Here is a 17,239-nt window from a genome sequence, read left to right as displayed (position 1 = left end):
TCGTTTTGTAAAGTGTTTGATAATGCATTTATATTGAAATATTGAAGTACCATGTACAAGACTTGTAGTTATATTAAACTAGAGGAATGCTGATGTAGTTGAATCTTGCTTTTGCTTTGGAAGTCATTGTTATTGACTCCCTGGTGATAATGCATCTTCCACTTGCCATTTCAGATTAGCTGGTATCCAGGCTTGACAATTTGACAAATGTATGTGCTAGCTACTTATTTTCTGGGCTTTGCTTTAGGTAAACATTGGTGTTGCACTGTTATTTGTTTGCAAGGTGTGTATAACTTCTAAGCACTACAGTTTTGGTTAATGGAGATGTGGAAAATTCTTGCGTGGCTCCTGGAACTGCGGGTCCAAGGCCTTCACTCATCGATATGGGACAACAGGATGACTCCATCCCACTACCCGACATTACAAGGGGTCCCCTATTTAGGGTGACTGATAATCGAAGAGTTGAGCGTTGTGGGACCCCTTAAGGTCAGATCAATGGAGCTCGATAGGCTAAGGGTTAATTACATTTCTGAGATGTCACATGAATTCTTGGCCCACGGGAGGGGATGCTTGTGTCTAACTGGTGAAATCGTTCAAATCATCTGGCTCCTATAAATTAGCGCAGTGTTGTCTGAAGTGCACGCTATACTGGAAATTGTTTATAGTTATGTGTTCAGAAGCTCTAATTGTTTCGGATGTTGCACTCAATCAAGAATGTGGAAGATGGTTGACAATTTTCTCGTTTGACTTCTGAGTTTTTTCGCCTTGCAGATTGGCCCATAATATCATGTAAGAGTAGAGGTACGGAAAGAATAATTAGTGACTGAAATGCTTAGTTGGCAAGTAAAAGTGTATGATCCATTATTTGTATTGTCCTAACATATATTTCAGTTCCTATTATGAAGAGATTCCCACTTTTAATTGTATAATAATCTGAAGCCATTCTGATTCTGCCAAGATTTTTAAACTATAAATAAATAAAGCAAACCTCTCTAATTCTAAAATTGAAGAAAAAAATTAAGTTTTACCAATTCCCTAGACATTTATTATTCTTGTAAATGATAATGAATTTATTGTTAGTTAAGTAATTATTACTTCTTTTAAAAATAGTAAAGAAATTAAAACAGACAACGAAAAAAAAAAAAAAACAGAGAGAGAGGAAGAAAACACGCTAAGTAAACACTTCACACTTCACAGGCTATGGAAGATCCTTTATGGAAGAGCTAATAACAAGGAATCCTAATATTTTGCAAGAAAAAAAATTGCAATTTCTGAAAAATTCTCAGTGATATTGGCTGATTTAGGAGTGAAAAATAAATGGGATTACTCAATACTAGATTGAAATTAATGGATAAAAGTTTGTTTGAAATTATTGTTAAATTTAATAAATCAATTTTAAAAAATAAAATTGCTCAATAAGTTTTCAAGATTGGCTCCAGCACAATTCAATTAGTACAAAATTTTAAAAATATACTAAAAATTATCAAATAATTTGAATTCAATTCAGGTTTGATTTAATTAGAACTCATTTAAATTTAATTAGATTAATAACTAAATTAAGTACAAATTTCTAAACCTAATAATAATCTAGATTAATTTTTAAAAATAACGTGTCTGATTCATTCGAGTCATTTTCAAACTTAGTCCGATCTGATATAATGCTCATCATGTATGTGTAAGAGTTATGACAAAACCCAGGTTACAGATAATGTAGATCACCTGAAATTTACCAATTCCCCGTACTCAGCTAAAGTATCAGCTGCTATTTTTCGTTCCTCTGCAATGACAGATGATGTTTGCACTAAGAAAATGAGCAAAAAGGAAGATGCAACTGAGATATGTCAGAATTCTTTATTACTAACAAGAAGATTAGATGCCATAAGCTGGTTTAGTTCAATCACCCACATATTTTTTTCCAAAGGAAAAGGTGAAGTGGGACCCTGGTTTCCCCTTGCTCACATATAAAAATGTCGTTTTCTTGTTCGGTTTTGCCTTGTACCTTTCTTTTTCGCTTACCCTTTTGAGTGAGAGACTGAGTGAGTTCATAGAGGAGACTTTGCAGCGATAAAGAAAGAGCGGGGAGGGGAAAATCAAGAATCCCATTTCACCAACTTCACTCAAATGTAAAAAAACTGAATTATTTTTCTACTATTATTTTCAATTCTGTCTTATTTCAAGAACCCTTTTTTCTTGGATGTTTTGTGCAAGTTCTGGTGAATACGTAGTCTGTATTGCTACTTAGTTGCCCATGTAGAAGAATGATAGTTTTATCTATTTTGATCTATAGAATATGTGGGCAAGATCTTGGGTTTTTTTTTTCTTTTTTTGCTGCATGTAGTCCTTCAAATTCTCTTTTCTGTTTCACGATTGCTCCATTATGTGTGTTGGTTTATGAGCTGTCAAGTCAATCTTACATGGGAAGGACTTAATTCTGTTCTAGGATAGAGTTAATTAATGGCTTAGGGGATTGGATATTGTCTATGTGTGGTGTTATGATTTGTGAATTTTAGTCACTATAATGACATTTTTATTTTTATTTTTTTGTTGTCAGATTAGATTTATGTATTCTGATTATGAAGTGTCAAAGTCAGCGGAAAGCCAGTTTATTTGAATTTTTCATGGGAAGAAAGTTTCTGGGACTCTGCTTGTTGTCTACATAGATGTTTCTTGTTTCTTTAAATGTAGTCTTTGGTCAATTTGTTGTATTTCTTCCATGAAATTTTTCGAGTATAAGCGAAAATGTTCTTTAGTATGACACCATTAGTCACCGAGTTTGTATCTTTAACCTTATTGCTTAATTTAATGTTGACAGAAGACTTTCATAATCAATAAGAAGTTGCACAAATTGATGCATGAGAAAGTTTTGTTTATAAGGTTGATTGCTCATACTTGCAATATAGATAACAACACAATTACATCGTTTACCATTCTGCCTAGGGGATGATTAATCTTTGGTGTTTAGTGCTCAAGGTTGGTCTATTACCGTTTCTCCTTAACATGATTAATTTGCATGTGTAAAGGAGTAAGAGATGCTTCTAGCTTGATTATCATGAGTCCTTTTCTTTTTTTGCATTATTATGAGTCCTTGAAGCATCTGCTTACCGAAGTCTTCTTACTGTAAAAGGGGTTAGTGAACCCCTAAATTGTGAAAAGAGAGAACAATTTGTCATTCCCTTCAAAATTCATTTCCTCATATGATATATTACTTGCATTCACATTAATCTCTGGATAACTAGGTGAAAGAGCTTCAATTTATAAGATTAATGTTGTTGGCATCTTCTTTCTGAAACTGATTTGTTTTTCTTTTTTATTTTTTGAGATAATTTTTAAATTGCTTTTGTAATAACTTTTATCTATTGTTTCTCTCCACTTATGTCCAAAGAGAGATAGATTTGGGCACGTGAAGAATTGATTCAAAAGATATCTGGTGATGTCTGAAGCACCAATGATGAATAACCAGATCTACAACCATTATTTGACTGGCATGACACCAGCTGAAATTGCTGAACATCTTCAGGATATTTGCCCTGAATTTGGTGATTTGAATCCTGAAGAAGTTCTTCTCATGCAGGTAAACTGAATTTACTAACACTACTTTCTTTACTCACTTTTCTCTATGAAACTCATTGATAGTATTCTTGTCAAATAACAGGAAAGTGCCTTTCAATATATCCAGAAGAATAAGCAGAACATGCATATGACCTCTGGCTATGGGGAAACTAGCAACAGTAATTTAGTTATGGCACATGACAACGAGTCATCACATGGCTCAAGTGTTGAACACCAACTGGCTCTGGATGAAGCCTTAGCAAGAGCTTTGGAGTTAGGTGACGACTTCAACAGTTTATATGTTCATGAGCATGGCAACGATGCAGCTGGTAAATAATTTCCTTCTCCAAGTGTTTGATCTTATTTCATAAGAAGTTTCTGTTCAAATTAAGAAATCTACTGTAAGAAATTCATTTTCCATTTACTATCATATTTTTTTCTCCAATATGTAATTTTGATGTTTGAGTTTTTTTCTTCTACAATGATTTATTGTATGGGGTTGAAATAAGTGTCTGATTGTTCCATATTGTAGTCCGTCGATTAGTACAAATATTCCTTCTTGTTATTCAGTTTGTAATTGCTGTGTCATTTCAAGTGTGATAACTTGTAAGAAACATAATTTTTATGGTTTACATATGTTGGTATCGAAAACAACTAGCAAACAGAATCTCTTTATAAAAATTATCTCCGTTCTAAAATTAAATGAAGGTAAAAAAGAAAATATATAATGTGGCATAAGACACTCAGTAGAATTCCTGATTAATTAGTTATACTGATACCTGATGTCGTTATGCCATTGTTCTTGACGCCACGATCAAGTAAAATGTTAACAAAGTGGAAATTGTTAACATGAAAAGATATATGCTAACAAATAACTGGATTTACATTTAACTCAGTTCCACATTCTCTTGTTTTTTTGACCTGTATGATATTCTGTGTAGTTCTTATATGAAGAAGTGACTTCAATTTGATTTGATCTACAGAAAACACAGGATCTGCTTCGACAGAATCTCCTATCCGGGTACTTGCCTACTCTGTGTTGTAAATCATGAGGTTAAGGGTCATAGTCTACATTTGTTATGTTCCTCTATGCAGGGTGAAAGTCAAAACATAAGGCAAGATGAAATTGATCCTGATAATATGACTTACGAGGTTCGTTGTCTGACTTGTGTTGTTGTATTTTAATCTTCATCTGCAACCTTGAAATTCTTAGTTCGCTATTATAAATAATGACAATCATGGTGCTCCTTAAATTTGTTCTGATTTTTAGGAATTGCAATTACTTGGAGAATCTGTTGGTAGTGAAAGCAGAGGACTTCCAGCAGACCTCATCTCAAGATTACCGACATTCAAATACAAATCTGGGTTGTTCTCAAAGAAAAAGAAAAAAGAAAAAGAAGAGTACGGCTTCTCCACCCTAAGATCTGCGTGGGTGTAAATTCGTTGCTAGATAAACTGCTCCCATTGTCAATACTGGCAAAATATGTTAAACTATATTGTATGTGTGCGTACATGTGCTTTCTTTTTCTTTTTTCCCCTGTAGGGTGGGGGATTGCATATATCCAAAAGCGACCAATAGAAGTATTACAAGAAATGTATACATGAATTACACACATTCACATCATCTAAGTGAAGCCATAGAAACAAGAGTTAGAATCTAGTCATAGGTATACTAGGATCGGTCATTATAGCCCCCTGGTTAATCTCTTTTAACTAAAGAATTTGCTTCCAAGTACGTCCCAGAGCACTCACCGACGAATGACCGTGTTCCATCTCAGCCTTGCCAATTCAACCACTGTTTCAGAAGATTGAACCTATGCGCTGTCATCTTCTAGCTGGTGATCCACTATTCTTTTTTGGACACTGCTTTTGTCACAAGAAAACCTAAATCATCCTTTTTTAAGCGAAAATTACCTTTGCTCTTGTTCTTTCTTGGTACGGATGCTTTTCTGCTCTCCTTCGTTGCTGCAAGCGTGAAAGTTTTGTTTCTGAATGCGCCTGATTCGAAGCCAATGTGTCGGGCTGATTTGAAAGTTCAATCTTTCACTCTTCCACACCATTCTACAATGATAAAACATAACCCAGGTTCCTTAAGATTGCTGCACTTCTGTGACATATTACATAGTTGGAACCACAAATTTCAGCTGCTATGTAAAGAGAAATAGCTGACATATGCAACTCCCGGATGCTATTTCATTGTACTATGTATATGCATGTATATAAACTAAATCTTATCCACGAATTCCTCTATATTGATGATCAGGTAAGTTGTTAAAGCATTATGAAATTGCGAGATGTTGCATTGGATTTGACCAGGAGGACTGAGAAACAACCATCTTACTTTGAAAGAGGGAATTTTTGGCATGTGCAAGATGCAATAATGATTTGTACGTTAAGAATCGGAAATATGATATAGCCTGGCTATTATGGGATAGCATTTATGCACATTGACACTGATTTCTAGCATTTGCATTGGACCACTACTCAGTGCAACCTTATTCTAAATGTTCTTTGAAGTGGTCAAACTTTAGTTGTATTTGTACCATAGTTGTACTATACAATGCTTTGTTTACCCTCAGAAGGGGCCGCAGACCTGCATATCTGCAGTACTTAAGAACTTGAAAATGCTATCTTTTTTACTGTGCTAGTTAACAGTTTTCTTTTCTACTTTTTCTTCTGCCTTTTGCTAGAGTTTGAGAGTCCACCTGGGCTGCTGGTATTTAAAATCATGGACTACTGATCTTCCATCAACTAATAGGTGTATGAGTTTTGCTTGTTTATATCCATTTTTTAGGTGTGTGATATGCTGTGCCGAATATAAGCATGGAGCCAAGCTGACTGCTCTGCCTTGTGCGCATCAGTATCATTCCCACTGCATTAATCCTTGGCTACAACTCAACAAGGCAAGTTCTGTCTTATTATCCAGGATTCTCGATTCCTCTCTTAATTTAGCTGTATAAGCACCAGTAATCTAATGAGTAGCACTAGCTAAATCTTCGCTATGAAATAAATGCCTCTTTTGCCACTTAGAAAACTTGATGAAACTCATAAGTAATCAAAAGGTAAATTACCAGTACTGAAGAAAGAACTGACAAGAATGAAACTCAGGACCTGCACACTTTTTATCATAGAGTAATGTGTAACATGTCTTCTTCATATTAGTGTAATGTCTCTGTTGGCTCAGTTCATTCTTTCCCGCAGCAATGTCCCATTTGTCAAAAAGAGGTGCAAGACGAGTAGTACATCAAATCTCAGAGGACATCTGACGTTTTTGCTACAAGCCCATCTGGTTTCGAGAGCACCAATTCACATCTGCATTTGTCGAGTTTTCAAAGCTGAAAACTTCTATTGTAAAGAACTTGATTATCTGCTCGCACGCGTACAAGTGGTTTCTGGACTTTTCTCATTGTGAGAAGCAATATGTTACATATAGCAACTAGATAACACTCTTTGTTAAAATATTTGACGTGGACCTTCTCCAGTTTGGAGTTTGTTGTAAATCCAGTTTGGTCTCTGCAATGGGTCCTCTAGAATGTAACTATTTCTCTCTTCGCATAAGGGAATAAATAACCTTATTCTTGATTTTCCTTGTCACCTACATATGTCTGGTCCATTCTCAACACATGAATGTTATCCCATATATAGGCGATTATGTTTGATAAGTGGATTAGCTTTATGAAAACCAAAGTATTTGATAACTTTGGGGGTAAATCAGAAGTTGAACTATGGATAGTTCATTCATTTGGGAAATTAAGAGTAGACATCCTGTGAGGTGAATAAGTGGAAACTTGATGTTAGGAACAAGAATTCTCTCTTTGCTTTCATCTTTACTTAACATTTTTGTCCCTCTCAAAACATTACTGTTAATGTACGGAGACTTTCATCTTTATAACTATTATCTAAAACCTGTGTAGAGCTAAACTGTATTCTTCGAAATGGGACGCATGGAACACCTGTAGTATAGTGTATATAGTCACAGGAGGAAATAGCAGTACTAATACCAAAAAATACAAAATGATTTGGAATTTTGTCACTAGATTACACTTCCAGGAAGCTTTAGCTGTGGAAAACCCACAAGTTAAATAAACAAACATGAATTATCTTAGTGAACATCACAAGGAACCCCAACAATTCATGACAGAACAAAACAAGGTAAGCGAAACATACTGTACAAAGACATGCTACCTTCAGGTTTTTCCAGTCATAACACTACAATGGAACACACTATGTTAGTCATGACTTCCAACTGAAGTTCATGTTGTCATCGAGATCACTGTTAAAGAACCCATTATCAATAAACTCGTTGGCAATATCTGGAACCATCTCATCTGATAAATGAAGACTTTGTGGCAAATCTGATGATCTTTGGCCGAAGCCAATATGAGCTGAAGACTCACTATTTGAAGAAGCACCTTTAAAACTGTTGCTTCTGCTAGGTGGCTGTCCATGAATATTTCCTTGCCCATGCCCAGTTGCAGTGGGTGCTGGAGAGTTCCTAAAGCCAAGCCCACCTGTTGATATGTTGCCACTGGGATTTTGTGCAGAAAGGGCCTGCTGCGGAACTGTTGAGCCATTGTTCTTTCTACTCATGTCGTGCAGGTATTGCTGGATCATTTGCTGTTCTATTGCTCGACTGCCTTGGACTGGCAGAGATTGACCCTGCTGTAGTATGCTACTCCCGCTTGGTGAGGGCAGATGTAATTGTTGCTGTTGTGGAATTTGACAACTAGAAAAGCCACTGCCTGGTGGATTCTGCAATGTTCCTGACAAATTACCTGAAGACCCTGGAGGGGCTGTCGTGAGGCCATGGCTGGTAGTACTGAAAGGAGAAGCCGACTCGTGTTGATTTGAGTTATTGGTTGAGTTCATTGAATTCTGTCTCATCAGCAAATTTTGATAGTTAGTCAATGCAAGAGCAGCCTGTGCTGAGCCACTCAAAGCTCCTCGGGCACCCACATGCTGGTTATTGTTCATTTGGCTATTGAGACCTGGATGCACTGCCATCAGCTTGTTGAGTGCGGTGCGATCAGTTGGCAGACCCTGAACACCTCCAATCTGATCCACTTCTTGCAACTTTTGCATCTCAACTTTAGGTGCAGTGGGATATCGAGGAAAGTTTTTCAAGCCCTCTGCATATTGAAATATCATTAAACTGCATTGATGATTATGACACGGCTTGTAGAAATGATTGTGTGTTAAACATGTAAATAGGTGGACTGTATTTTTCATGACATAAACAGAATGGGCCCCACCAATATATAATAGAGGAATGTATTTAAAGAACCAATATGCAAATATCCACAAAATGCTTCACCAATAGAAATCATATTCTTTGGAACAAAAACACTGGGGGTACAAGCTAATTACCAATAGGGCCTTTTTTTTGCTCTTTGCAGAAATCCATCAAGTCTTTCATGCTATTAACGACGTCAGCTATCTGTTAACAGAAGACCAACACAGTAAACCACATGAAAACAAGATGGTAAGCATTAAAAGGTTTGTCATGATGACGACATGCCTGTAGACATCGCACGTATCTTTTGGAAAAGCCAAGATCATTTAGGGACTGCAACTCCAAACTCCTTGCAAGCTGACGCCCAGCTGTCACAACCCTGCATAGAAAGACATCAAATTAATGGAATGGTACATTAAATAAAGGTCCCTCGAGTAAAACCAGCATATCAAGAAATAAAAAATAAGCATATCAAGTAAACTGGACCCAACTTCTGAATTATCAACTTCAGAATGATACACCTCTTTTTGGAAAGGAAGGGGGGTCAAGCAGGAGAGTTTCGCGCACGCACATAAGTTCAAAAAGTTGGTCGACCATAGCATATCATGTAGCAGAAATATCAACTAGACGCTTCACACACTCTAGAACATGCACGCCATCTCACTATAAACTAGAGAGGGAATAATAAGCCAAAGGAGAAGCAAGTATTAGAATTTTAAGCCTCAGCTAAATATTATCTATCACAGGCAATTTCTACATCTCAAATATTATTTCAAAAATTGTTGGCACTGGAACAAATAAATCACAAAACAATACCAAGTCTTCCCTCTGGATACTTACAGCAGGTGCCACTCACTTGCATATTTAACTTCTGTATAGCAAAAAGGCAAGTAAATGACTCAGCTAGAGGCCTCAAAGGGAAGCTCCTGAGCATTCTTTGAAGAATTGGAGTCTGGCCAAACATTCCATACATTATAACATATTACACCTCTAATCCCTTTTCACCAATCATATAATCAATTACAAATTGTCCTCATATCTTCTGTAATTGGTATGATCAACCAAAATAGATGCTAAAGTGATGATTCCTCGGTGCACCAACAGCAAACGTATTGTGCATCCAGAAAATATCTCACTTACATAACACTGTTTGCCTGTAAATCTGGCTGAGAAACACCATCTGTTCCGCTTTCAGATACTGTGCTCTGACATTTTTGTGCAACCTGCAGTAATTGATTCACCTGCAGCAAAGGTCTGCACTATTAGCTGCATAACCCAAATCAAACTGCTTACTTATGTGCACTTGTCTTTCTATAAGTTCACCTACATTCTGTTCTAACCATATAACTAAATTTTTAGAGTTCTGTTTTCTGTTCCAGTGAACTGTAGTACCAAACCAAATATGAAATTTGTTTAGATATATATGTATATATATCCATACAAATTTTTTGGTAGTTCATTTATCATATGTAATATGTTGGATTTGATTTCGGATATTTTGGGCATAAATTGTAATGATGTAAAAGATTTATAAGTAGATGATTTATGTATCGGAATTGTTGATATTTAGGATTTGATTCCACGTGTTGGAATCGTAAATGATTTATTTGTCTTCACAAGTTTTTACCTATACATGTTTTTTATCAGATAAATTTGGAATTTTGACATTACTGGAATTTTTCTTTTAATTTGACATTTCAGTTTCCAATCCTACTGAACCAAATTCTTTTGGTAATTTAACGAACCAAACCGAGAAATTCAGATCGTTTCACTACCGTATTACCCAACACACACCCCTAAATATAGGCTAGCACGAGGGAATTAATTTCCACAACTGCAGGGTTGAGTAGAACATAGAGATTATGACTGCACAAGGAGATGAACACATAAATATTGTAGATTATTCAAATTCAAGCAAAAACCCCGGGTGAAAAAAGGATGCACAATGGTGATCAGTTAGAATATCAGAGCCATTCAGACTATCAGAGAACTAAATTTAAATGCAGATTAGAATAGTACAGCATCATTAAAATCATAGATTTCTTATATTGGCGGAAAAAATTGATTTAAGAGCTCAACCCATCCAGTGAAGAGGCCTCTACCTGTGGTGCAACCAATCTACGAGGAAGAAGTTCTTCATGACGCCGAGCACAAAATTCCCAAGACAATATCTGAAGAAGTATAGAGATGCAAGTGTCAAAACACCAATATAAATAAGTATAAGCATCAGTTCATTCATGTGAACTAGTATTCGCAGTTTACCTTTAACTCAGGGGTGAAAAAGATGCGAAGGTGACCCTCACGCACGACACGAAGTTGCTCATACACACTTTCTTGGACTGCCTTAGCATACTCGAGCATCATCATTCCTGAAGGGAATCTATATTCACGAGGCAAGTCCAGAAAAAGAAGCTCGTCTATTACCCCACTGCCAAATTTGATTTCATTAAGTCTAGGAAGTACTTCAAAAGTTGCCTCTGTCAAAATCGACAAAAAGGTAAAATTTCAGAGCAGACAAGTAGATGCAAGTGTTATTCTGAGGGATGAAAAACAGACAAATTATAAAAAAATTAGGATTGACGTCAATTGCAAAGTTAGTTAATCACAAACTATTCTGAATTTCCCCAAAGAAGGCTCGAGTTCAGATGGATTTAAAAAGATAACTGGCAAAGAACACATTGCTCGAGCAATATGTCTTCAGACTTCAGAACATCTAAAACTCATCTAAAATTAGCTCATTTCAAAAAGGAAAATGCAGGCACAATATCACACACCAATAACAAATTCAAGTGAAAGCTTATTTTACTCATCTACTTTTGATTGGTTCATACTCTCCATTCAAGAATATTGGATAGCCAAAGGCAAGGGCATTTTCAGAGCCAACCCTTGTATGAGAACATGCTGCATAACTAGTGTAAATGTCAGTACAATAAAATATGAAAAGAAGAATTCTGAGAGTCTGCACCCCTGCCCCCCAATATAATAAAAAAAATACAATTAATAACTGGCAAAGAAAAAAATACACGAGCAGGCGAATATATGTTGACAAACATAAGGAACAAATAAAGAAACTTCTACTTATACAGATTTTGCTTTGTCACAACATTGAAAGGGAAACAGAAATATAGTAAAATCAAGCCCAAACATAGTAACTCAACCAGAGATTTTATAGAATTCCCCAAGCAAATTATACCAAAGAAACTAATGGTCAATCTCTAGGATTCTACATATTCTTCAAAGAGAGAAAAATTACTCTTCAGAATACCCTAGACCATGAGTGGTGATCATAAATGTCCCCTTGTTAGAAATACAACCATAGAAGAGGAATTGTGGATGTCACATATTGATAAGCATTAATAAGATTTACTATTCAACTCAATCGGAAAACAAAAAGTCACCCATTCAGCAGGCATGTATTCACAAGATTGCATCTGAAAGGCTTCCACAAAAATCATGCTTACAAGGTCACCAAATACCACAGAATTTCTTTTATAGAGACCACTGAATATTAATTGAAAAGCAATATTAATTTAGGCAGAATTTTAGGTTTGTGAGAAACGCACCAAATCCCCTTCCAGACTTTGATCCACAAATGTCACATTGCCATGCATCCTGCAGAACAAGACAAACCAATTACACTCATCCTCTTGAAGTCTCCAACCTAAGGGAGCAGGAATAGGCCAAAAACAATTAATTTAATAGAAACAAAATGTGTGTTCATGGAAAAGTATCGAGCACAATTAACCAAGTGCTTCTTTACAAGCCAAATAATCAAGTAGACCTTTAAGTATTCAACAAAATAACACGACAATTACCATTGCTGCCTGTGGGAAGACACCAAGTGAATGATGTCCAACATTATCATACATGGATAGACACCACCTCGTCTTCGCGCGTGGAGAGTAATACTCGGCCACAAATTTTCTCCAATAGGCAATAGTATTTTCCTAACAGGACCAAGTACATGATCCATCATGACAGGGTACTTGAAGAAGTTTAGACACAAGTTAAGAACTAGGGAAATAGAAGGAAAGAAAAATGCTTCTATGAACCAAATATGAGCTGTATGATCCATTTGGAGAGAGAACGGATGGGGGAGAGGGGTTACTCACATGCAAATTAATTAAATTACTTACAGCAGGCCGTTGTCTCTGGTGAAACAAGTATTGCATCAATCGACGTGAGCATACACCACCATCACAAGGTCGCTTTATGCCTGCAGGTGGCATTCCCTGTAGTTGTAGCTGTTGTCTTAACTGCAACTGCTGCTGCTGCTGTTGCTGTAATAACTGAACTTGCTGAATTGGCGACATAGCCTGTAGAAGCTGTTGCTCTTGCTGTCTTAGTCTCTGTTGCTGGATCAGGGCTTGCAACTGAGGATTAGAATTCTGTAAGTGCATGGAATCTTGTCTCTGCAGTAGCTGTTGCAAAACCTGCTGTTGTACAATATCTTCCTGCTTGACATCCAATCGGGGTCTCTTTTGTAGCTGAGACATACTAGTTGGGTCCTGGATGAAAGAATTGGGAACCCTTGGACCACCAGGGAGTTGGACCTGCGCCATTCGAGGCAAAGATGTGGCACTAGAAGCTCCCTGATGCTGCTGATTTTGCTGGCCTTTTTGTGAAACTGGGTCCTGATTGGAGCTTTGCTGCACTACAGATGATCCATCCATGACAGAAGAGCCAGAAATGCTAATATTATTAGATGAGAATGACATGGGCGATGCAGGCAAGCGCATATAAGATTCTGTATTAATACTAGCACTTCTCTGAAGATGGGGACCTCCTGAAAGTCCTGAGTTGGCATCAGTTACCAAAGAACTTGCCCCAACACTTGGTCCCGAGCTTGCCACACTGTTTAACACTGTGTTGCTGACATCCCCTGAAACTGGACCAATGTCAGAACGTGCATGTCCAGGTAATGAATTTGATGAGTTCCCAAAATTTGAACTCAATTGAGAATTTCCTGCAACCTGGGATTGCCCATCTCCTTGGAAAAATATTCCTGAACTCGAAGATGATTGTGTCATGCCTCCAGCAACTCGTGAAGGTAGCATTCAGGGCAGGCGGCTGGAGTCCAATTGGCTATCCAGTGCCTTGTACTCAACTATCAGGCTAACTTAAAGAAGACAAGAATTATGCCAGCTAAACTCAGAAACTCAATGTCATCTGTATGCCTTTGATCTGAGTGCCGCATGTCCTAATCATCACATACAGCTAATTTTTTCACCATCACCTGCTTGCCTAACCCAGTAGTCCACTCCACTGCCAAGCACAATAAAAGAAAAATATCAGCAATTAACAAAACAGAGCAAATAAACTACCATGTATGGCACGCCAGTAAAAACCCCAACAGCAAGTTAAAAATTACAAAGAGTTAATAAGACGGAAAAAATCACTTAGAAATCCAACAAAATATCCCTAATTATCAAAACCCTAATTCGCAACCACTAGGATTCAACTCAAATTCAATAAAACACACATCTTTAGCCATTAGGAGAGCTAGAAGCAAGAAAAGATACAAATAATCAAACAATCAACTAATGCACACCACTATCCAAAGTCCAAATGAAACCCCCAAGTCGCAGCCTACAAACATCAAACTAAAAAACAAAACAAGTCCCAAAAACGATCGTAATAAACTCACTTCAATTACATAAATTCCCTCGCTTAAGGGTAATCCGCAGCTAAAATTCTTAATTACGCTCTAATCAACTTCATCTTAAACCCCAAACACCATAACCAAAGATCGAAACCGTACAATTAGCACCACCACCGAGGGGCAACAAAAAGTAGAACTGTGTACTTGAAAATTTCTCTAGAAACAGCAACCCACAAAATTTTACTTCCAACTACAGATAATTAAGCTGAATGAACGAAAAACCAAAGAGATTAACATACGCTAACCCGGAGATGGAGAAGAGTAAACCGCAAAGAATTTGACAGAGTCGAAAAGGAGAGGATGCCCAGTACCTGATCGGTGTTCATATAGCTAGCGGGAAGCCGAAGGGGGGGGAAGTGATCGGCTGTAGCCGGTTGAGGAATTTGGCTCACCGGTTACAGACGGTGATGGTATAGACACGTGGCAACGATTAATTGGATTGTAGAGTCGGTGGAAAATCTTGCAGGTGAACTTTAACGACGTCGTGGATTGCCGTAAACGTGGCGAGAGACTATTGGGTATCGGGTTAAACCAGTAGGTTTTGATGGGAAGAGGTTGTAATTAATTGGGATTAGAATGTTATCTAACAATAATATGTTTCTTTTGTTATAATTATATATTTTTTAAATTAATTATCTTCTAACAAATATTCGTACACGACGTTTCATCGTATGAGGTATTTATTATATATTCATTTATTCAAAAGAATGTATTTGTATTTTCTAAATAAAAATAATATTTTTATTATTACAATAAATTTTAAAAAAGTTCGTTGTAAATAATATAAATTATTATTTCTTTATTTTAAAAAAATGTTGAACTAGAAGGATTTAAACCCAAAAAAGTGGGCCTAAGCCTAATTAATCTCCTAATGGGGTTTAGATCCAACCCACCAAAGACATGACTGCTGATTTAATGGCTCTTTTGGGCCCACAAGGGTGCAACTCATATGCCCAACTTAAGTGGGCCTAATCCATGGGGGCCCGGACCAATAAGTTCGGGCTACATTCTTAGTGGAGGCCCATTTTTCCATTTTCTTTACAGTATTTTGAACTCCTAGAGAAGTAAATGGATCTGGGTTGGACCCGAGCTCAGGCTCGGGCTGTTTGGACGGGTTATAAAGTCTTAATTGGATCCAATTTTTTATTATTATAAATTCTTTTAAGATTTGATATAATTATAATTTTTATTTATTATATAAGAAATTATAAATATTTTTATAATAATTGATGAAACTATGTAATTTTTGGGTGGACGTTTAGAATTATCAATATTGTCCTTATTGTATTTTTAAAAAAAAAATTAGACACGATGGATGAAAAAAATTTAAAAATTATAAAAAATTATCCACTTAGTCCGAATAAAATTTAAAAAAATCAAAAAATATGTAAGATGATAATTATTGTCCACAAAAGTTTTTTGATCGGCTCAACACAAAAAATAAATGAAAATTCGAAGAAGACTAACCGATTCAATTAGTTGTTAAATGATAGTTAAAATCATATGAGTATTGATAATTTTAAAAATAATGAGAAGTATTAATAATTATATCATATTTCAGAGATGTGTTTGTAATTTACTGACAATAAAGACATTATTATTTAGTCCAAAAACTAAGAACAAAAAGGGGTGGTTTTGGGGTCGAATGAAGAGGTACAATATCAACTGAGACATAAAAGTCGTGCTTTCGATTGTCAAGGAAAAGGTCTTAAAGTGATTCTAATGTGTTATTCCACCACTGTCGGTGGTGAGATGAGAGTGTCGGTGCAATGGAATGTTCGAATTGCTTTCTTTTTTTTATATTTTAAATTATTTTTCACAAAATAATACTTCATTCAAAAATGTGCTTCTTTAGTATGTACCTTCGGTTTTTAGTATTGTACATCCATTTTTAGAAATTAAGATCGTATTTCAATAATATTATACTATTTTTTAAATTAATTATGAGAGAGAGAATCTACGTGACAGTCCTCCTTAAGCCTCTTCATGGGAGTTCTTTTTATTTTTTATTTTTTTCTTTTTTGATGATTTGACTCCTCGATTTATGATATTATCATTTAGCTGGCTTTTAAGCAAAAATAAATAAAACTCTCAAAATAACTTTTAATATTACAAAAATATTCTATACCCAATTCCAAAAATTAAGACCGTGTTTGGAAAAAATTTACGTGCAATCTTCATTATTTTTGCTAGTAGATATTAGATGGGGATAATTAATTGTAAGAGCATAGAATCTGACACACGTACATTTATTTATTGTGAATATGATTTGGTGCTAAAGTGGCGGAAGTCACAAAATCGGGGTTCCGAGGCTGGCCCAGAAAATATTTTTTTGGCATACATATTTTTGTCGGGAGAAAAATTATAACTTTGCAATATTTTAGAGGTATTTTAATATAAGTAATTTATTTGTGATCTTTTCTTGTAATTTATGAAAAAAAAATATCTTATTAAAATCCATACTTGAGTGGTTATAGATATAGGGGTATTCTCCAAATTAACAATATAGTAAACCTATATGTTGAATTTGAATTTTTTTCTTACTTAATGTACAAATTTGATAATTTGTCAATCAATTTAATAACCCTATTTGGTGCCAATCATGAAATAGCAAACTTAGGCATGCATAAGGTAATCATGACCAAATTTGAGATTATGAAATCGAGTATCACTGAGCGTTTGGATATCTGTTTCATATATGAATTATTATATTAATATATTAGTCGAATTGATAAATTATTTATCTACTCAAAATTATCAAAATATTAATATAATTATATAATTATTGTTTTCAT

The 17,239-nt window shown here is 35.8% G+C and overlaps 3 protein-coding genes across 7 annotated transcripts in view; 2 read left to right on the top strand and 1 right to left on the bottom strand.

Moving 5' to 3' along the window:
* The window catches only part of LOC105179260 (DNA-directed RNA polymerases II, IV and V subunit 6A-like), a gene marked incomplete in the record, with an annotated part of 3,398 nt that extends 2,664 nt beyond the window's left edge, over positions 1-734 (top strand). Inside the window, 1 exon segment of the mRNA XM_011102876.2 lies at positions 1-734.
* Positions 735-1,705: 971 nt separating this feature from the next.
* On the top strand, positions 1,706-7,131 carry LOC105179259 (E3 ubiquitin ligase BIG BROTHER-like). Of its 3 annotated transcripts, none has more exons than XM_011102874.2 (8): positions 1,706-2,123; positions 3,383-3,571; positions 3,653-3,878; positions 4,533-4,570; positions 4,645-4,701; positions 4,820-4,950; positions 6,344-6,452; positions 6,734-7,131. In XM_011102874.2, exons 2-8 carry the CDS (start codon positions 3,431-3,433, stop codon positions 6,959-6,961), a joined length of 930 nt encoding a protein of 309 aa, XP_011101176.1. In that variant the 5' UTR covers positions 1,706-2,123; positions 3,383-3,430; the 3' UTR covers positions 6,962-7,131. The 3 variants fall into 3 exon arrangements, with proteins under 3 accessions (XP_011101176.1, XP_011101177.1, XP_020546923.1); XM_011102875.2 differs by having other exon boundaries at positions 1,710-2,123; positions 6,751-6,927; XM_020691264.1 differs by lacking the exon at positions 1,706-2,123 and adding an exon at positions 2,869-2,970.
* Positions 7,132-7,544: 413 nt separating this feature from the next.
* On the bottom strand, positions 7,545-14,816 carry LOC105179258 (probable transcriptional regulator SLK2). 3 transcript variants are annotated; one of them, XM_020691263.1, is made up of 11 exons: positions 14,684-14,769; positions 13,756-14,047; positions 12,919-13,664; positions 12,598-12,729; positions 12,346-12,394; positions 11,045-11,259; positions 10,885-10,953; positions 9,923-10,023; positions 9,068-9,161; positions 8,917-8,986; positions 7,545-8,678 (listed from the first exon to the last, which is right to left on the bottom strand). In XM_020691263.1, exons 3-11 carry the CDS (start codon positions 13,519-13,521, stop codon positions 7,783-7,785), a joined length of 2,229 nt encoding a protein of 742 aa, XP_020546922.1. In that variant the 5' UTR covers positions 13,522-13,664; positions 13,756-14,047; positions 14,684-14,769; the 3' UTR covers positions 7,545-7,782. The 3 variants fall into 3 exon arrangements, with proteins under 3 accessions (XP_020546922.1, XP_011101175.1, XP_011101174.1); XM_011102873.2 differs by having other exon boundaries at positions 12,919-14,047; positions 14,690-14,816; XM_011102872.2 differs by having other exon boundaries at positions 12,919-14,047.
* Between the last annotated feature and the right edge of the window lie 2,423 nt (positions 14,817-17,239).

The sequence above is a fragment of the Sesamum indicum genome, unplaced genomic scaffold (genome assembly GCF_000512975.1).
Source record: "Sesamum indicum cultivar Zhongzhi No. 13 unplaced genomic scaffold, S_indicum_v1.0 scaffold00128, whole genome shotgun sequence".
Taxonomy (NCBI): domain Eukaryota; kingdom Viridiplantae; phylum Streptophyta; class Magnoliopsida; order Lamiales; family Pedaliaceae; genus Sesamum; species Sesamum indicum.
This window is presented reverse-complemented; position numbering and strand designations above follow the sequence as displayed.